At 34.3% G+C, this 22,361-nt stretch overlaps 1 protein-coding gene across 3 annotated transcripts in view; it reads right to left on the bottom strand.

Moving 5' to 3' along the window:
* FOXN2 (forkhead box N2) overlaps positions 1–22,361 on the bottom strand; it is a 53,228-nt gene that overhangs the window by 5,173 nt on the left and 25,694 nt on the right. For all 3 annotated transcript variants that reach the window (XM_053924789.1, XM_053924790.1, XM_071221541.1), the window contains exons 2-5: positions 21,442–21,992; positions 9,958–10,064; positions 7,950–8,014; positions 419–487 (exon numbers count right to left, since the gene is read on the bottom strand). In XM_053924789.1, coding sequence (XP_053780764.1) covers positions 419–487; positions 7,950–8,014; positions 9,958–10,064; positions 21,442–21,978 — 778 coding nt within the window. In that variant the 5' untranslated portion in view covers positions 21,979–21,992. The remainder of the gene's footprint in view (positions 1–418; positions 488–7,949; positions 8,015–9,957; positions 10,065–21,441; positions 21,993–22,361) is intronic.

Genomic DNA, 22,361 nt, shown 5'->3' with positions numbered 1-22,361 from the left:
TATTGTTTCATACTGCATTTCCTTGATTTCTAGAGAAGTTACATATTTTTTTCAAATGCATGTTATCCATATGTATTTCTTCCTGAGATCTACCTATTCATATATTTTGCTGGGTTTCTGAACTGGTCTTTTATTTCTTGTAGAATCCTTTAATATTTTCAAGCTTAATTTCTAAATATGCTACTTCTTAATTTCTTGTTCAATGTAACATGATACATCTTAGCAATAACCTCTCAATTTCTCAAATGCTCACTATATTAATGGAAATACAGTAAAAGAGAAACTAAGTTATTCAGATAAAAACACAATTTAGCTGGAAAGAATATTTTTGCTATAACATTTAAATATCTTGCACTCTGAATTATATTTGAAAAGGCACTCAAAAATGTATTTTATAAAGAAAAGCATAATTACTTACATTCTAAAATTCCTTGCTCTATGGAAGTATTTAAAAGCATCATTGCAGTGGCAGCATCAATATCAGATTCTGAAAAAGGAAAAGAGTGACAATGTTAATGTTTCTGATCATAAGTATTTGCACGCACCCAAAGGTAACCAGTGTTAAGGTTTTGGTCTATATTCTCCTACCTAAAAAAAAAGAATGGTGATGGCAGGAGACTTGACTTCAGGTGGTGAACACACAATGTAAGATATAGAAGATGTATTATAGAGTTGCAAACCTGAAACCTATGTGATTTTATTAACCAATATCACCCCTATAAATTCAATAAAAATTTTAAAAATTAAACAAAATGAGGCACATATTTTGCAACCTGCTTTTGTTCACTTAAAATTATGAACAGTTTTGTGAACAGTATCATATAAAGGAGGATTGAAAGGTACGAGAGATAATGAAAGTTCTCTTAATTGTTTACAATGAAAATAAAAACCTGAACTGCATTTTAATAAGGTTTGCCTTTAGATAGACTAACTTACCTAAAAATGTAGTATTACTTTTTAACATTTTTACCTTTTTAGTATTTAAAAAATATCCTTACCTATACGCACATGCAGTTATAAAGTACTGTGTTATTACTCATACATGTTAGTTACAGGAAAAAAAAATATACATAATTGGTCAGTCTAGATCATGTCAATCTATAAAACCTAAATGAATAATTATTGCTGGCACAAAAATATTAGTACTAATGTCTTTAGTCATAATTACATATAAGTCTATATGTACTATAGATATATAATACTTAAGAGGTCAAACATAATTATGAATATCCCATAAGAAAAGTGGGCTTTAAAAGATGGTAAAATCAACATGTTCTACTCCAGATAAGGTAATTTTGCTCTCATATCTCTTTTTATACTGGAAGTTTCTCTCCATCTTAGTGATCTATTAGTATGAATAATTGGAATTGAATAAAAGTGAAATGGTAGCCCTGGCCAGGTAGCTCTGTTGGCTAGAGCATTGTTCGGATATGCCAAGGTTGTGCATTTGATCCTGGGTCAGGACACATACAAGAATCAACCAACGAATGCATGAGTAAGTGGTATAAACAAATCAATGTTTCTCTTTCTCTCCCTCCAAAATCAATAAATAAAAAAGCAAAATGCTATAACCTAAAGTGAAGGAAAAGTTAGAAAATAATTAAAATTTTTAGATTATAAAGGATACATTTCAAATAAGACTCAGATATGAAAACTCCCATTTCTATCTCAAAGCTGGAAAATTTTTATTATCCCAAAGTTTTTAATTTTACTTGCAATCTCTAATTATAAAGTTATTTTAAATAATAAAGTCATAAAGATATTGACTTGTTTTTTCCCCAATGTGACTATAAATTCAGAATAGGCAGGAAATTTTTGTTATCGACTTTAATAAACAAGCTTAAGTAAATCATAAGATGGTTGCTATGAGGGAGCACATAATATTAGAGCTCTTTTCCCTTAAATAAAATGTGACCTCATGAAAGAGTCTCTACGTGAATGTCTTTCCAATTAGACTGTCAGCTTCCTTAGGGTAGGAACTGTATCTTATCTGCTGTCTTCCATAATGTCTGGAACAACAGTAGGTCCTTAATAAATGTGTAAAGATTATGCGTATAATATCTTTGCCTCCCTTTCCTTACATTAAGCTGAGTATCATCAAATTACTAACACTGAGTACTTTCAATGGTCTTGGCATGTGCTAAGTATTATTAACTGATCTAATCCTCACAACTTTATGATATGGGTACTATTAGTATTTCCATCTTAAAGATAAGAAAACAGACCCAGGAGTCTCTAGGAATGACAGAGGTAGGATCTGAACCTCAGTAGACTACTTCCAGAACTCAGGCCTTCAATTTGTACTCCATCATCACCCTTTAATACTTAGCAAGGACCCATGATTGGAATAGGAAATTCTGTAGAAAATTACAGAATATACTGGAAATCATTTATTCTGTTATTCATTCAATAAACTGAGTGTCCTGTTATGAGCCTGACATCATTCTAGGCTGTGGAATACAGCAGAAAACAAAACAGGAAAAACCCTAATCTCAAAACACAAAGAAATAATTAAAACACAGTATGCCAGAGAGTGATAAGCACTAGGAAGAAAAATTACTAAGAGGGAAGGGTGATACTGAAAAAGTGGTTGCAATTTTTAATACAGAGGTTAGGGAAGAGGAGTAGGTAATAGCTGAACAAAGACCTCAGAAAGTCAGAGAATTGAAGCCATGTGAATATCTGAAGGAAAAGCACTTCAGAAAGAACAGCAAGTAAAAAAAAAAATTAATCAATGATTCATACATGTCATAGCCAAGAGGCTAGCAAAACAAACACCTTTCTTATTCCTGTCTTTTAAAATAAGACCTGACTACAGCTTGATAGAGTTCAGTATTCTAACACATCTTTGAAGACAAAAAAGTGCAGCCGGGAGCCCATATTGTATCTCTGTGTGAATTGGAAAAGAGGCAACTCTCCCTCCAGGTGGATGCTTCCCCGTATCAAGGCACACAGCTTGAGGATGGGAGTGTGGGCTGGATTTCAGACCCCACTCATTCCTTAGCCAGTTGTCCTTGTACAGGGCACAACTTACATGGCACCATGCAAAAGCACTAACAGATTTTGCTGCTCCATGAAATAATTTTTCTTTTAATAGAAAAGGTTTTCCTATTTCTAGTTATATATATAAAGGAGGTAGTGGTGAGGGAGCAAATCTAATACTACTGACATTCATTCTAATGAGGAAATAATCAGAAAATTTATAATCTTATAAATGAAACAAAATCTTACTCAAAGTTAGTATATCTCTAATTTGACTTCCTATAGTAAACTTCCATTATAATTCAAGGAGTTATATTTCTGAACACTATACCTAAAACTAAAGAAAACGGGTAATAGGCTTATCCTGGCAATATAAGTAAGCTGCATGAACACCATTTCTTTTCTTAGTTTTCAAATATTTAAAGTGGTAACAAAATTAGGTACTGTTTCTGTAACAACAGATTGATAAATGTATTCCTTAAATACATTTATTTCTTGTAGAAGTTATTATAGTCTCATTAATTTGACTCTCCCATAGAATTAACTTTATGAAACCAAGACTTTGCAAAAGGATTTTATTTACATCTGACTTGCTTGATTTAGAACATTTGAAAGTATGATTCCCACAATGCCTTGTCAGTTAACTCTAATGCTGATAAGTTTAACTTCAATGTTAAAATATGCATTAGAGAAAAGACTCATAACACTTGGTAATCAAGAATATCTGATTATTGTCCTGGTTGGTATGGCTCAGTGGATTGAGTGCCTGCTTATGAACCGAAGTTGTTGCAGGTTCAATTCTCAGTCTAGGGCACATGCCTGGGTTGTGGGCTGGGGCACCAGTAGGGGATGCGAGAGAGGCAACCACACATTGATGTTTCTCTCCCTCCCTTCCTCTCTGTCTAAAAATAAATAAATAAAATCTTTTAAAAAATACCTGATTTTCAATAATTTGTCTAAGATACAATCTTGAGCTTCTTTGAACAACAAAAACTCTTTCTGTGCAGGCTTCACAATAATTTTTATTTATAGTAACCAATCTGTCTTGGTATTAAAATTAAACTGAAGACTTATTTGTTTATTGTCATAATAAAAAAACACCTCGTAATGTTATTTTTTCATTAATAAGTACTTAACACTATTTTAAGGGTGTCTCTGTTTTTAAAACACATGCTATTAGCTATATTATCTAACATACCCAGTTCATGAAGAACAAAAATTTTGTTTTTATAAAGTCTTTTGTATGTATTTTCTCTGACACTCCTTAGAAGTTTCTGTTATCTCATTCTCAGTCCATTTGCTTAGGGCATGATATGAGAACCACAGAGGCAGAATTTAAATAGGTATAAGCTCAGCAATAACTAAGAGGATTTACTGCCTCTATCAAAATTAACATACACATTTACAGAGCATCCAAACGGAGAAGCTGTCTCCTGTGATTCTTTAGGAGAGCAATTTCAATAAATTATCAACACTTTAAGCTGACTGGACCATGGGTTTACTTCCATTTCAATGAAGATACAAATTATGCTCATTTGCAACCTTAAATTTGAATTTAGATTTGCACTTAGCCTCTAACATTATCACTATCTAAATTTTGTATCTGCTTATAGAATACTATAGTGCTTATGTATAAATACTGAAATCTACTATAGTATGTGAGTTCCATTTTTGCCTGCTTTGTTGTTTGCTGATATGTCCTTTTTTAAAAATTTATTGGTTGATTCTTTTATGTGCCCTGACCAGAGACTGAACATGCAACCTTGGTATCAGGATAATGCTCTACCAACTGAGCGACCCAGCCAGGGCCTGCACTGACATATCCTTGGTAGCCTAGAATAGTGCCGAGCACACGAGTATGCTCCATAAATATTTTTAGACAGATGAATTTACCACAAATGTACAGCAAAACAAAGATTGACAAAAAAGGTTTTCTTTTACTATCTCAGTATGAGATTCCTATGCCTCTTGCTACCTGTTACACAATATTGTAACATAGATACTAGTACATAAAATTAGCCATTTTAAGGTGAACAAGACAGACAACTATATTTTAAACAAACAGCTGCACTTGTTTTGGCTGATACCGGTTTCTGAAGTTCCTAAGCCTAACTTCTGTTACTCTCTCATATGTGTCTAAAGGTCACTCTAATATAATGATAAGAAAGACATTTCCATGAAGTGATAAATGAATCTAATATTAGACTCTAACATCAAGCCCAATGATGACACCTAAGTAATCTTTAAAAAACTGATAATGTCACCTCATTCCTTAAAAGCTCTAAAGCAGCCTCCCCAATGTCTCATATCAGGTAGGAGTGCAGGCTCCAAAATCAGAGTTCCTTCTATTCTATTACTAGTTGTGTCACCTTGAGAAAGTTACTTAATTTCTCCCAACTTTAGTTTCCTTGTTTGTAAAAGAGTACCAGTGCCTCAAAGAGTTGTTGTGAGGATTAAATAAGATAATGCATGCAAAGCACCAGAGTAAGCAACTCCACACTAACTGATGTTATAATCATTGGAAGAAATTCAAACTCATGTTAACTAAGTTCTCCTTGATTTGGTTAATGCCTGCTTAAACTTCTTCCTTGGTCTTGTTCATATTAAATGATCACATCTACAGCCACCAGACCAAGGCCACCAGTCTTCTTCTGTACTCCTAGGCTTCAGCCATACTCATCAACCTGCAGCTCCCAGCAACTAACTGCACAGGTTAACCAAACCTCTACCCAAGGTTAAGAATGCTCCCAACTTTTGAGTCCAGCTCAACCATCACTCTTTCTTCTCCTAAGATGCCTTTCCTAACTTATCTCTAAGCATAATTTGCCATTCACTTCCTTTTCCCCCAGTGTACTCTGCATCATTCTAGCCAGCCTTCTTCAATTAAATTCAGTATTTTCTGAGACCAGAACCTGGGTCTTTCATCTCTGCATGTGCAAAACCAACCACTACACTACAATGCCTAGCACTATGTAGGAACCCAACAATTACTGATAGAATAAATAATCATTTAATCATTTAGTGTTCTATTTTTCAAACTTTTCCCTAGAGGAGAAAAAGCAAATTTCCTCAGAAGTCTATGAAAATGCCCTAAAGCAACCTGATTTAAATATACCTTTTTTTACACTTTTGTAAATTTTATGTTTTTCTCTTAAAACCCATGAGAACTTTATATTCTATTCCAAGACAGATCTGCATTTGTTTTACCCCAGAATACCAAACACCTTCCCCACCAAGTTAATTATTAGTATGGGAATAGACTTAAGACTTAATTGTATAGAAATGAAGGGAAGTAAGGTGCTAGTAGCACTGGGGAGATCATGCATAATATATGAAATCATTAAAGGAAAGAGAAGTACCTACACTCTAGTTATAAAAATAGTGATTGAAACTAGCAGGAGAAACTTGTGAAAGTGTCTGCTCTCCAAAAAGAAGCAGAATTTAGATGAAATGGAACAAGAGCAAGACAAGATTCTAAATAAACTCTACAATTTAAAAAGAAAATGTTCTCAAAGTGTATATATGAACTCAGCTTAAAAGACTATGGGTCATATATTAATGAGGTAATAAAAAAAATAAAGGAAGTTCCAACAATACATAAATGTAAAGAGAAACCACATTTATCCATCAGGTAATGGAAAAATGGACACTTACCTTTCATTAACCTAGAACATATCTGAAGTGGACTCCATATCCACTTTTCTTTGCAAAGTTCTCTTAAGATTTTTCACATTCTCTCCCTCCCTTATTTTTACAGACCATCTTTACACTGCTTCCTATGCTCAGCTTATTGTAATTCCAAAGAGCCAATATGTTTCTGATACATGGAAAGACTTCTGGTCTGAGAATTTCTATTTTTAAAAATCATAGTCTGCCTTGGCTGAATAGCTCAGTTGGTTAAGAGCGTTGTCCTGAAATGCCAAGGTTGCAGGTTTAATCCCTGGTCAGGACCCATGTCTAAGATTCAACCAATGAAAGCATAAATAAGGTAAGTGGAACAACAAATCAGTTTTTCTCTTTCTCCCCTCCTCTCTAAAATCAACTTAAAAATTTTAAAAAAATCATAAAAATTTCTCTAGGTTCCAAAGCAACAATGCTAGAAAACTTTATGTTACTACATCACTAATCTATAATATCGATTATGAGTAGGGGAAATAACCCACTAATTCAAAATTTTGATATACATTCAAAAAGAAGTTTACAAAATTCTAAAAGTTAACTTATTGCCTTCTTAAAGTTCTTTACACTTAAATAACCTATAAAAGAATTTTCTGAACTATATTTAATCCAGTAGTTGGCAAACTGCTTCTGTAAAGGGTCATTAAGTAAATATTTTAGGCTTCACTGGCCAAGAAGCAAAACCAAGGATACACTACAGAGGTCTCTGGTGCAACTACTTAACTCTGCTGTTGCAGCAAGTTTTTACAAGCCTCCAAATATTATTTTTATTTTTCTCAACTATTTACAAGTGTAAAACCATGCCTAATTTATAAGCCATACAAAAACAGGTGACAGACCAGATATGATCCATGAGTCAGATTGCCAACCTTCTGTTCTAGTCACAGATGTACTTGAAAAGATATGTAACGCTCTACTGATGATATTACCGAGAAATATTTTCCTATTTGGAAGGGAAAATACACAAAAAAGGACGTGAAAAAAAAGGGATGTACAACAATGTATATAGTGTAAGTCTGGTATTTGGAGAAAAGATAGGTTTGTGGGCATGTCTGTGCATGCACGCAAAAATTACCTACTTACATATAAAGCATAAAAAGAACCAAAACAATTCTATCAAAATGTTAACAGTAGAATAAAGGGAAGTTTTAATTTCTCATTTATAAGTATGTTTATTTTCCAAATTTTCAACAATAAACATATAATTATTTTATAATTCAAAAAATAATTTCTAAATCTTAATTTTTAACCTGAGTTCTATTGATTTAAAATACTGATCTTATTCTTACCTTTGAGGGTTTGCACCTGGTTCTGCTTGAGTACAGAGCTTAAGTAGTGAGGTGATAAAGAGCCACTGAAAAAAACAGAGAAGACAAATATACTTATAAAAACCTTAATCTCACTTCTCACAGAACTTAGTCACAAACACAACTAATGTGTACCAAACCACCCCCCCCCCAACAAACTATTTTTACCTTTTGTTCTTTGTTAATACTACTCAGTTTAGGAAGAGTCTGCCAGAGCAGAAAGAGCATAAGATCCAATATTAAATCACAGCTGTTTGGACATTCTTAGACAAAATAATTAATCTCTTACTTTCTTCATCTGTAAAATAGGAATAACTAAACCTCCCACATAAGGTTGCTCTGCTAATTAAATAAGGATAATGCATTTAAAATGCTTGGAACAATAGGCAATACATAATAGTTACTATTTGGTGTTGCAATGCCAAAGTTTGACATAATGTCACTGCAGGTGTTACCACAGAAATAAAAGTGTTTACCAAAACAAATGTTTAAGGAGCACTGTATGATAATGATGCAAAACAGGTAAGTCCCTGATTTTATTAGTAAATATCATTATCACACTAAGCTTTCTATATTCATGAAAAGAGACCAGCAATTTCTTTTTAGTTCCAAAAATTAAAGCATTCTGGGGACAAACTACTTCTGTTTTTTTGGAGCTTGTGATAGCATTAAAAAAATCTGATTTTCCAACTAAATTAAAAGTCTATTTTCTATTCACAGTTTTACATACATTGTATCTTATTCTCTTCCTCAGAATTACCAATTATGATATGAAAGGGGCTACACAAAGGCATGTCAAATGAAACTCTCATTTCACCAAACAATGAAAAAGACAAAATGTTTCTAAAAATATTAATCATTTTTATTTACGTTTAAACATAAAGTTAAAAAATATAAGCATGAAAATGCAACATATGAAAGGCACAATAAAGTGTGGTTTTGATGATATACAAAAAATGGCGCCAATTCTCCCATTTAATCTTTAATTTTAAAAATTACCATAGCTAAATAGAACACATAAGTTACCATCATAGAACTTACCATTAGTTTCTAAATTATTAGTTTAATAATAATTATTATTATAAAAAGTATTATAAAAATTATTATTTTTTAACTGGAACATAAGCACCAACATTAACTAATAAAGATATCAATTCCTAAACAATGAAGATATAACTGGTAATTTCTTTTCCAGGTTTCATAAGAATAAACTACTCAGTAGTTCTTGTTACAATGATCCTTTTACCTACTAATACGGTAAACAAGCTACGGTGAATAGACATACTAATTTTTTACTGTATTTCAGCTACCTCTAAAAGTTATCTAATTCTACTTTAAAAAACTAACCAATATATGAAATGGTGGTAATTGTTGCAGCTGGGACTTCATTATAACTTTCTCCCTACTTTTGTGTATGTTTGAAAATTTCCACTTATCATTTTACTAAGAAGGGTTACATTTTTTTCAAAAATCAAATTCACCATTATAGGCAACACTTAAAAGTATCTTGACAAAATCTGACATTTTAAATTCAAATGAATATACATAATAGAATTCAAAAAGATTCTGAAGGCTTCTTTATAAGAAAACATCAGATTTAAGGAGGTAGTACATTTTCAGTGTGACTTAAAATGGGAAAGCTGTAAGACCAATAGGAGTCACCAAGTTTGAAAACAAAAGGCAAGGAAATACACAATTATATTTACCAGCAAAAACAAACAAAAATCATGTTTCTTTACAGCTTAGTTATAACATATTCAGTATTAACTACATTTCCCAGGATTTATATTCTTACCTATCCATATCCTATTCCCTAACAACACAAGTTAGACTCTAAGTAAAACTGTCTTAGATTAATTAATGTCTTATCCATAAATAATTCTTTATACAATAAAAAATCCCCAAACCCTTACAATTTTGTTAACTTTCTCCATCTCACACAAGGAAATCTCATAAATCACCACTGATACTTATATGGAAGACCCTATACCTTTGTGGAGATGTTAATGCTGAGGGAAAAGGTTGCTTCTTCAGGGCTTGCATAAGGTTGGGTTTATACTCTGGATCAACACACCATAAGGAACCTTTCCCATTAACCTAGAATAAAATACACAAGAATTAATAACCTGGAACTTTAAGACACACAGAATTAGTGTCTGAATGTTTTTATAAATGTGAAGGGGAAAAAACCTCCTATAGTACCTTTTCAGTACAATGCAAAGGTTGAAGTAAGCTTGCTAGGAATACACTGTGTGATTAAAATCCCTGAAGGCAGACTGCCTGGGTTCTTATCTCCTGCTCTGCCATTTATCTGCACGTGGTTGACTAACTTCTATCTCTCTGGGCCATTATACCCTCATTTGTAATGTAGGATAATAACAGTACCTACACCACAAAGAATTGTTACGTGGGCTAAATTATGCATAAAGATTCCTGCACAGTGCCTGGCCCAGAGGGCCCCAGGACCACACAACTCCAGGACATGCCATTCACATCATAATTGGTGAGAATGATACAACCCCAAGTTATGCCACGCACAGCATGGAGAACTGCACAATGTGGCCCTCCACACGTTAAGATATCACAAATGCCATTATTATTGTTATAGAGAAATTAAACAGAGAAAAATACTTTCTATGCAACATCATTTCCCCAAAACTGTTAGGGAACATGGTATTAAGTGAGGCATCAAAAATTATTTTTAGTTTTTAATGCATTAACAGCAAACAATTTAATAAATGGCATAGTAAAAGTCTCAAAGAGTAGTAAGTCAGTGACTGAGGTATGGAAAAGACTCTTGGAAAAAATAAAAAGAGGAAGAAGAAGCATTATTCCTTCCCTCAAGAGGGTTAAGTTTCAACATATGAGTGACTTCTGGGTAACATGGCAATGAGCGCACAGGCCCAGATGCTATTAAAATAATCAATAAAATCTAAAATCATGTAATTTGCATGATTACTGGAAACTAGAGAAAATATAAATAAAAGTGCCCACTAAATTACAAATGGGAGGTGTCTAAAAGAAAGACCTGCCTGATCCACAGTTCCCATAACATGAAGGTACAGCTTATCAGGAAGGTAAGTGAACAAGATGCTTAAAGAACCTCACTAATATTATCCAATATGCAGGGAAAAGGCCAGGCTATGAGATAATACCTTTGAGTCAGGTTTAAAAATGCTGCACATTTTACCACACTATATATTATTGGATTAAGGAATTTAAAAAGTCTTGCTATAATTAAACCTGCTTTATGTGGTTTCCAAAGTTATATGACCCAGAACCTCTTTCTCTCGGGTAACATTTACAGAGTTAGTGTTCTGTGGAATACTTATGAGAAAAACTGATGTGATCAGTGAATTCTTATAGAATCTGCTTTCCAAATATTAATGGAAAAAACAACTACAAAATCAGGTAACTACAGGCACCTTGTGTCTCTCCAAGAAGTCCAAGGCTTTGATAAAATTTTAAAGGCGCTGGAGTACCAGAAACCACTGCATATACTCCATGTAGACTGCTCCTAATCCTGTGTTTTCGTTTTCCTGTCATACCCCTTAGTTCCTCCAAGCCTTAGAGGCTATACCAGGAGAGAAGAGGTTTTTCTAGGCATAAAAAATGAAAACAGACTTAAAAATTCAACAGTTGAGGAAGTGTCTTTTCTAAGGACACAAAATCAAATCTCTTATGGCGCACTGGAGCACGTGTATTTATTTAGCTGTGGTGCCTCACTGCCCGGGGCTTCCAGCAAGTGTTCCCTAGGGTCCCGTTTACACATGTGACGGTGGATACTGGTCCATGTCACACACGTGACCTTTGCTCCATACTAACACCCTCATTGCTGTGAACTTGACACTCTGGGAACTAGAGTAAGGAGGTACCAATAAACATTTCTTGTTACCAAACAAACACCTACAAATGCTGGTTAGGCCATGAAGAAAAATTAATTCCCTTTTAAAGATCACAATTTTTTTTGCCCTGGCTGGTGTGGCTCGGTGGATTGAACCAAAGGGTCACTGGTTGGATTCCCGATCAGGGGACATGCTTAGGTTTTGGGCCAGGTTTCCGGTTGGGGGTATCTGAGAGGCAACCAGTTGATATATCTCTCACACATCTATGTTTCTCTCCCTTTCTTTCTCCCTCCATTCCCATTTCTCTAAAAATATATAAATAAAATCTTTTTTAAAAAATCACAATTTTAGACCCTGATAAAGAAAAACAGTTAACAGTCCCACGACAACAAAGTTCTCTAACCACTTGGAAATTTATAAACACTCTTGGATTAAAAAGCTTTCCAAACTACAATTACAGATTACCTAGTAATTAAAGGGTATGAGAAACATTGTTGTATCAAAACTAAGCAGATGTGGCCAAAGCACTACTTAAAGGCAAATTTATATCCCCAAAACACTCTCCTTCTTAAACAAGAAATGAAAAATCTGACACGAGCTTTTGTTACACCTATGGGGAAAAAAAAGAAAAAACTATATAGTATTTTACAATGTAAACATATTATATAAAATCATATAAAAAGAAAATCGACAAATATATAAACTAGAAATGAGGAAAAGAAAGGACTTGATAAATAAATTCAGGAGAGTATTTAAAAAATTTTTTTTCAACTTTACCCAAGGACATTTTTTTCATTGCTCTTTAGAGAGAGAGGAAGTGAGAAAAACATCAATGCAAGAGAAGCATCAATTGGTTGCCTCCTGTATGCACCTCAAAGGGGGATCATATGCACCCAGACCAGGGACTGAACCCATAACCTAGGTATGTGTCCTGACCATAATTGAACCCACAACTCTTTGGTTATGGGACAACATTCCAACCAACTGAGCCACAATGGCCAGAGCAAGAGAGTATTTAAAAACCATTAATACGTTATTCACACTAGGTCGGCTAGTCAAGTGAAGTGACTGAAGGACTTTAGGAACTGTTGTATCACCCATTAAATCTAACTTCAAGATAAATCTTTCCTATTTCCTTAGCTGAACATCCCAATCTGCATATCCTGAAGAGAAACCCAACTATAAGCATATTCCACAAATGTACTACATCCATACACAGCTTACACACAGAACTCCACAGCCACACAAGGAGGGAGTCCAAAGGCAATCTCATCCTACTACCCCAGAGCTAAACACTATTTGTATAGTGGTTAAGAGTGGAAGCCTTGGAGCCAGACTGCTTACTTTAGAAAATGGCTCTACCATTTAACAGCTGTGTAACCTTCAGAAAAAATATCTATGTTCCCTGTGTATTAATGTACTCAAAATATATCTCTATATAAATTGTACCTACTTCAAGAATTACTGTGTTGTAAGTTAATTCATGTAAATTGCTTAGAACACTGCCAGACACATAAACACTCAATAAAAGTTGGCTACTAGATGTTTTTTTCTCTACAAATGTCAAAAATCAATTATAAGTCGCCTTCCCCACCATGGGATGTACAAAATTTCCTCAGAACCTCAGAACTAACACATGAGATTAGTGAAATTCAAACTATTAGTTTTTTTATAATACACCTTTTTATCTCAAAAACCATTTCTTTAGTTTGAATTACACTCTAAAAGCACATCAGCAATTACTTAGACAACAATACAATTTATGTTTTCTGTTCCCCTGCTCTTTGTTGTTTGTATAAAATACTGTACAATATAAACTATTATGACTGTTATTGATGTGATGAATTCCAGAGTGCTTTCATTTCCCAAAATCTTCCTGAAGATAATATTGGTCTATTGCTGAGGCTCTTTTACCTTACAATATCATGTGTTAATTATTAAGGCAGAATGGCACAATGAAAGAACACTTCTGCAGGTTTAAAAAATGAGGTCCTAAACACTGCTTATTGATTGGCTATGTGATACTGAACATATCGTATCTCTAAAAATCAGTCCTCATGCATAATTCATCTATAAAATAAAAAAAACAGGCCATTTGAGCTGTGATGAGATTCAAAGACAATAGTTTATATGTAAGTGACAGAGATATAAAATAAGTGAATATTAATGGGTTATTCTGAAATTATCATATATAGAGTTTATATTATAAACTCTAAGAGATTCCTACTTCTTCTAAGAGATGAGAGAATTTTAAACAATTAACAGTAAAAACAGCATCAATTAATTCTGCGTAAGAGACAAAAGTTAGGTAGTAAAGAACAAGGAACAAACTAAAGTTAGAGGGAAAAAAGCTCTTGTCTGAGGAAAAGTATGGTAATTGAGTATAAAGCAGTATTTAACATCCTCACAACTTAAATATATAGGAAAAGAAAAACATAGGTAGCATATCACACCATGATATAGGAAGTAATATATCATATATCAGGTAAAACCTTTTTCTAGCCTTCTCTGGCAAGATACCACATAACTGTGCCAAACAAGTATTTGAAATTTTTTTCCCAAAGGGAGTTTTACAAATGTATTTTTAGATTAAATGATGAAACTTCTTAAATTATATATTCAGTCACTTGGCCCAGATGATAATTATAATTGTTCTGATATGGAAACAAAATTATAAAATGTTAGCACCCACAACATCCTTTGCTCCCAAACCATTCCTGTTTTACAGAGAAAAGATATGCATATATTATTTTTCATGTATTGACTAAGATAACCATTATAATAATTCTAGCCATGTTCTATCTTGGTATTGCTGAGATTATACTCCTAGATACTCTTTAGTTCAAGTTTACTTTTCAAATTCTATCATAAGAGAATTGCAAATTGTTTTGGTAGTGGTAGAATTGCTATTTACTTGAAATAGCAAATTAGAAAATCTGGTACTGAAAACTTGCAGTTCGGGGCAGTTAAGTAACTTGAATGAGGTCTCCAAATAACAGTCTGGTTTATGTTACCATGGCAGCATTTCCTTTCACTGGGTCTGTTCACAACTATCAGTAACAAGAGATAAAACTCTGCATTTGCTAATCTATGTTTTCAAGTCGACAGCAAAAAGGAACTTATTTTTAACTAACTCTCAGGTTAAAACTTTGCCTCTTCATTAATATGCTTAGATTATAGAACACAAATAATAAAGAGCTTTAGAAGAATTGTTTTAAACTAAATTTACATAAAACAACATGAATTTTTTTGTGGGGTAAAAACAGGAAATGTGCATTCTCTCATTTACTATTATGCATTTTGGAACTCTAAGGCTTCTGGATTTATTTGGTAGAGAACCAATGAAGGTTTTGAAGAAATGAGCTGAATTTTTTAAATATTTACCTTAATGGAAGTTGTAAATAATAGACTGGGAGAAGAGGCAATGTTCACTGTTCTTGAAATGCTTTTATGCACTTGCCCTATACATTTTACTAGAGTTCCCCTCTTGACGACCTTTTCAGTGGTTTTCAGAATCACTGAATTAAAAAGAATTAACTAATTAAAAACCACATTCCTGACTCTTGCTTATAGCATGAACTTTTATAGCGATTAGCATGACTTCCCCCCCCCCCCGAAATCCAGCTATTGAAACAAGTCATCATCATGCAAATATACAGAGTAAAATTGTACTAAACCAGATAAAATGTCAAATTTATATTTCTCAGCTAAATTTTTTTCCAAAGGAAGTTAAGTTTTACAAACATATTTTTAGATTAGATTAGATTTTAGATGATGAAACTTCTAAAATCCCACTCTGGCTTTACAAAAATTTAGAAAAATAGATATAAGGCTTGGATGTTAATGTTTAAAACATAAAACCAAAACCAAAACCAAAATACACCATGTCTAACTTTTGTAATTTTAAAATCCTGAAGCAGAAAAATATCAAGCCAAGATTTTTAGACCTGTCTTTTGAGAGTAAGAACTATGGTATCGATGACTGGGGGGAAATCTGAACAGCAGCTATACAAACTGATTGGACATCATCACCACTTTGTAGTTTGACCTGGACTTTGCCATCTTGCCTTCTTTTGAGATTATCATCTCTACATAACAACCAGTCATCAGAAAAGTACTGTCAAGGTTGCCAACATTTGATGGAAGAAAGTATACCCTACTTGCCTTCTGCAGATTAGAAGACAAATATTGTCATCTTGAGGCATTGATTCAAGAAGTATTTCATAAATTAAAAATATCCATAAAGCTTCCCAATCCTACTTGAATCTATCACTTTCTGTGTCCAAATTTCAGACATTTAAGCAAAGTGGTCTACTGATTTTTGTGAAGACCATCGCCTGTGAGTTCCTTCCCTCACACCCTGACTTGTGATAATAGCTTGATACTTTTTCTCCCAATATATAACAATTTCTATATTTATTCTCATATTCTTTACTATCTCCTAACATGATTTCTTTCTCTTTTATCAACTCTCCCTGTACTCTGGACTTAATGCTCTCCCATTTGCTAGCTCTCACTTCCTTCCTTTCTTTCTTTCTTTCTCTGAGCATTCAAAAACACTCCAGTTAATGATATAAATAATGCACACATTTCAAAATTACGGATAAAAACAACTTCCTTTTGATTATACCGCACTGAACATATTGCTTTACAATTTTTATTACAAATAATACCACAGTGAATATTCTTATATACATTACCTTTTATGCATGTATGAATGTTACTGTAGGGGAGATATCAGAATCTGATCCATTAGAACTAAGGATATGCACATTTCTAATGATAATAATTTCTGTCAAGTTGCCTTCAAGTATGGTCATATTTACTGACCATAATTTATACTCTTTTGTAATCAATAGTGTGAAACTATTGATTTTTTTTTATTTCCCCGTGTCCTCCTCATCTAATTTGATACTATCAAACATTTAAAATTTTTACATTCTAATAGGTAAAAAGTGGCCTTTTGTTCTTTTAATTTGTATGTCCCTGATTATTTGTGAGGATGAACATCTTTGCATATGTTTATGGGCCATCTGTATTTCTTCTTCTGTGAACTGTCTGTTCATATTCTTGCCCATTTTTCTATTAAGTTTTCTTTTCTTTATTGAATTATATGAGTTCCTTATATACAGTGGTATGTTGCTGACTATAAACATCTCATCAACTTCACATTTAATGTTGTTAGCTTGAAACTGGCCATGACGGAAGTATGTGTACCACGGATACCTGCAAAAGCTATGTCCTCGCCCGCACCCAATTATTAAACATTAACCAGCACACCACTGCTTATATGCTTTGATCCTAGATCTTTTGGTTGCTGCTTGTCTCAATGACTTCTTCTTAGCTATGTGATACACAGCAATTTGTTACATAGCAATAAATAACTAATACGACCTCCTCTAAGTTAGCATAAGATGATGATATGTGCTAATGTCTTCATACTCAGGGTGTGTCCATGGACTAGCAGCATCAGGATCACCTGGGAGCCTGTTAGAAATAAGAGCCTCACTTCCCATCCTAGATTTGCTGAATCACAATCTGCATTTTAACAAGATCCTTAGGTGATAAGTTGGTACATTTTAAGTTTGAGCAGCACTATCCTAGAAAATATTTTAGTTACCTAAAAATATAATTAGTTACTCTTTTAACTTTTATTTCACATAAGAATAAACGTCTACCACTTTGGGTATAGTAAGCCATAAGAGAACATTACTCCTAGACTAACAGTGAAAAAACCCAAAATAATCTACAAAATCATAATTTTTTATGGGCCCGTATGAGAGCTAAAGCTGCAAGACAACTGAAATAACTAAATTCTAAACTGTGACAGGGCCCTGTGAGTAGACATGGAACATGTGGACTGTTTTACCTTTGGCAGAGAATGGAAGAAGTGGTAATCATAAAAGAAGAAAAAAAAATGACTCAAAATTTAACAAATTCTTAAAAGCCAAGTGTGAGCTAGCAAGATAAGTTAGCATCCCTGGCACTCCCAGACAGAAAAAGAGTCTGCATCCACTAGCCAGCATTTTTCCACAGGCCTCCATCCTGTGCTCTAGAGGAAGATAGTAGGCAGGGCAGGAGATCTAAAAGAGACACCCTTGTGTCTTTAGACACCCTTCATATAAAAGAGATGAAGATAGATGCACAGAATCTACCAAGGCAGAACTCATTCATGCTACAGGCCCTGAATGAGCATAAAGTGAGATCAGGTGTCACTGTGGGACAGGCATACAACCTTCCTACACTCTGGACAAAGCTTCAATATGAAGCAAAAGCTGTCTGCTACTGAGAGACAAAATACCCTACCCACCTCAGTACCATGCAAATGAAGGATGCTGGGAGAGAAGTACCAAACTGAGCTATCCTGATACTTCACTGACACTAGGCAGTGTGCCATGTGTCATTAGGAGAAGGGCAGAAAATCAGCTCATGCCGAGAGTCTCCAAAGACACAAAGCACAAATCTGCTACACTGAGAAAGGAAATGGTCATTCACCTGTACCTAAGACATCCCACTGATATCAGCCAGTTTACCTGCCACAATGGGAATAAGCAGGAAATAGGCCTGAGCTTCGGAACAGTGCACTCCAGTAGGTCTTTCTACAATGACAGAACTATCCTATATCTGTGCTGTCCAATATGCCAGCCACTAGCCCCATGTAGATAATTGGCTATTAATGAATGCAGCTCTAGACTCCATGCCTAGTAGATGGGACAGACTGTCTGCTCCTGGACAAGGCATGAAAAGACCCTATCCGGAGGCACAGGCATATAGGGCCTGCTTAAGACTAAAACTGGAACAAAAGAAAGAAACCCACCCTACACAAAAGCCTTGCACCAAGTAATAAGCAATGACAATCTATTGCTATGGGAAGGGCAAGAACATTAAGGGTAATGTTCAAACTCCTCCCCTGCCTCCAAATGTGGCACAAGCTGAAAGATGAAGGTAAAGTAAAAACCCTGAAAAAAACCACCTGATACATCAGTTCTTATTTTTTTAAGATTTTATTTATTTATTTTTAGGGGAAGGGTGAGAGAGAGAGAGGAAGAGATACAATGATGTACGAGAGGTACATTAAATAGTTGCCTCTTGCACAACTCCCACTGGGGACCTGTCCCACAACCCAGGCATGTGTCCTGACTGGGAATCAAACTGGTGACCTTTTGGTTTGCAGGCCTGCACTCAATCCCCTGAGCTACAACAGCTAGGGCTGATACACCAATTTTCACACTAAGCCCAAAGTATTGGCAGTCCATCTCTATAGGAATGTGAAGCCTGTGGTATGCTGAAGGTAACTATGACAACCACAAAACACAATCCTAGTTCAATTATTAACTAGATTGACCAATACCTGTATATACTATCAACTTGACAGAAGTAGAGGCATGCCTACTTCTGGGTGGAAATATTATTTACTTCAATCTCTACCATTTTTTTTTACACTGACATTCAATCCAAAATTATGAAACACACACAAAAACAGGAGATAAAATAGTCAAACTAGACCCAGAGATGGACCAGATACTGAAATGATCAGATACCACAACTAAGATTAATATGTTTATAGACCTAGTGGGAAATTTTAGCGGAGATGGAGAGTATTTTTTAAAAGGCAAATGCAAATGCTAAAAATAAATATGAAGAATCCTTTATCAGGCTTATCATCAGAATGAACACAACGGAGGAAAGAGTGAACCTATGTAAAGACTAATACAAATGACCCAAACTGAAACAAAGGGAGAAAAAAATAGGAAAAGGTTAGACCATTTACTGTTGTCTCACCAACTAAGAGGTGAGACAACAGTAAATGGTCTAACGTATTTTTACTTGGAGTCCCAGAAGACTTAGAAAGTGAGCCAAAAGAAATATTTGAAGAGATAATGAGCTAAATTTTTTGCAATTTAATGAAAGACAACAAACCACAGATCCAAGAACCTCTGAAAAACCAATGCAGGATAAAAAATAACAATAACACAATCAGACACATCATAGTCAAACTACTAAAAAGTAGTGATAAAGGAAAAAATCTTGAAGACAGTTAAAAAAGAAACATAACAGAGGAACAAAGATAAGAATGGCAAGAGACTTCTCATTAGAAATTATGTAAGCCAAAGACAAGAGAGCAGAATCCTTAAAGTACAGTAGTTCCCCCTTATCTGTGGGTTTGCTTTCCGCAGTTTCAGTTACTTGCAGTCAACTGCAGTCTGAAAATATTAAATTTCCCCAACCATTGACATTGTCTGCTGGTGCCATCCAAACACCAATATTGTCATGGTTCGATGATCCAGGATCACCTAAAGCAGATGATCCTTTTCTGATGTATGGTCAGAAGGTCAACAGCAGCCTAACACTAAGTCACAATACCTACATCATTCATCTCACTTCATCTCATTCCATAAGCATTTCATCATCTCCCATCATCACAAGAATAAGGGTGATTACGGGACAATGAGATGTTTTGAGAAAGAAAAAGAGGCCATACTCAACTTTTATTACAACGTATTGTTACAATTGCCCTGACTTGTGTGGCTCAGTGGATTGAGTGCTGGCCTGCAAACCAAAGGGTCGCTGGTTCGATTCCCAGTCAGAGCACCTGCCTGGGATGTGGGCCAGATCCCCAGTTGAGGGCATGTGAGAGGCAACCACACATTGATATTTCTCTCCCTCTTTTCTCCTTCCCTTCCCCTCTCTCTAAAAATGTATAAATAAAATAATATATTGTTACAGTTGTTCTTATTATCAGCTACTGTTAATCTATTGTTATCAGTTATTGTTAATCTATTTGTGCCTAATTTACAAATTAAACTTTACCATAAATATGTATGTATAGGAAAAAACATAGTATATTCTATGTTTCATACTGTCTGCATCCACTGGAGGTCTTGAAACATACCCCAGTAGATAAGGGGAGGGAAATACTGTGCTTAAAAATTGCCAACCTAGAATTTTATACCCCTCTTCCACAAAATAGTTAAAACAGTATTTCATTGCTAGTACAAGTGAATTATAAGAAATGTTAAATAAACTTCTCCAGGAAAAAGAAATTGATCCAGATAGGACATCAGGATTAGTTGACTTTTTATGTAAAAGTCCAGAAAACAAATGAAATGGTATAACATTATTTGAAGGTAGACTGTGATAAAGAGATACAATTAAAATTTTACAGTAACAAGTAAAAAAATAAATAGCTAATAAGCCAAAGTAGTGATAAAACTGAATCATAAGATACTCAATCCGAAAGAAGGCAGGAAAAGTGGGAAAAAGGAAAAAAAACAAACTGAACAAATAGAAAAAAACAGCATAGTAGTAGATTTAAATCTAACCATATCAACTGCATTAATGTAAATGGTCTACATTTCAATTATAAGGCAAAGGTCAGACTGAATAAGTAAGAATATACTGATACACTGATAGAAACACTATAGAAACTGATAATAGAAAATTGGAACATTAAAAAAAACTAATTTATGTACCTATAGGAGGCTGAAAACAAATGATGGATATAATTAACATCAAGCTAAAGTAATCTGACTTGGCTATTTTTGTCTTCCTTTGATTTCCCTGTATTTTAGGGTCTCCATGTTAACTTTCCCCACCTCTCCAAATATAGTAATGTTCATAATACTGACCTTGCCATGGCTTCTTTCCACTTTCTGAAAACATTTATTCAGGGACAGATTATGTCGAACAGAATTCTTCCAGCCTGTTGGTGCAGTAGCAAAATATGGAAAGCGGTCCAGAATCCAGCTATAAATTTCTTTGACAGGCAAACATTTATTTGGAGAGTGTTCTATAGCCATATAAATGAGAAGACTAAAAGAGTATGGGGGCTTCGAAGTTACTGATTTTTTTTCTGGGTTCTGGTAGCAAGATGGTCCTAATGATGGCACATCATCTCCCTCTATGTCATACAAGGGACTAACAATTGGAAGACCCTCACTTCCAAAGCTGAAGTTTGTTAGAAGATTAGTACTTTCATGAAGCCAGTTCAAGTTTGTGAGTTCATCATCTGCTGATTCATTGTCCACTACAGTGGCCTTTGGCTTGGCAGCATCGACAGCTTCAGGCAAGCTTCCCATTTTGTAAATCTGGCTTAATCCTGCAATCTTTTCAACTCCTGGAGTTTCAGCTCTCTTTTCTGGAGTCATTCCAATTACCGGACCCATTTACTCTTATAGTTCTGCAACAAAGGAAACAATTATCAATGTAAAGCTTAAGATTCTTAGGCTCATGGAAAAATAAAATACATATTTAAATATCTCCAAATTGGAGAAATTTTGCAATTATTCCACATAATATTTAAGCACTGTATTTGTATAATGAACACACTAAAGATTACAATATGAGTAAGAGAACATCATATTATTTGAAATGGTTGTAAATAAAATGCAGCATTATAGTACCATATGTCTGGGTGATATAAACAAAATTAAATAATGTATTTTGAGTATTTATTAAAGTCCCTAGCCCACAGTTACTACTTAATAAGGAATGGTTATTATTAAAAAGGAACGGACTATTTCTTTGAATTATAAGACTTTATAATCTA

This window comes from Desmodus rotundus, chromosome 5, assembly GCF_022682495.2.
Source record: "Desmodus rotundus isolate HL8 chromosome 5, HLdesRot8A.1, whole genome shotgun sequence".
In the NCBI taxonomy this organism is placed as follows: domain Eukaryota; kingdom Metazoa; phylum Chordata; class Mammalia; order Chiroptera; family Phyllostomidae; genus Desmodus; species Desmodus rotundus.
This window is presented reverse-complemented; position numbering and strand designations above follow the sequence as displayed.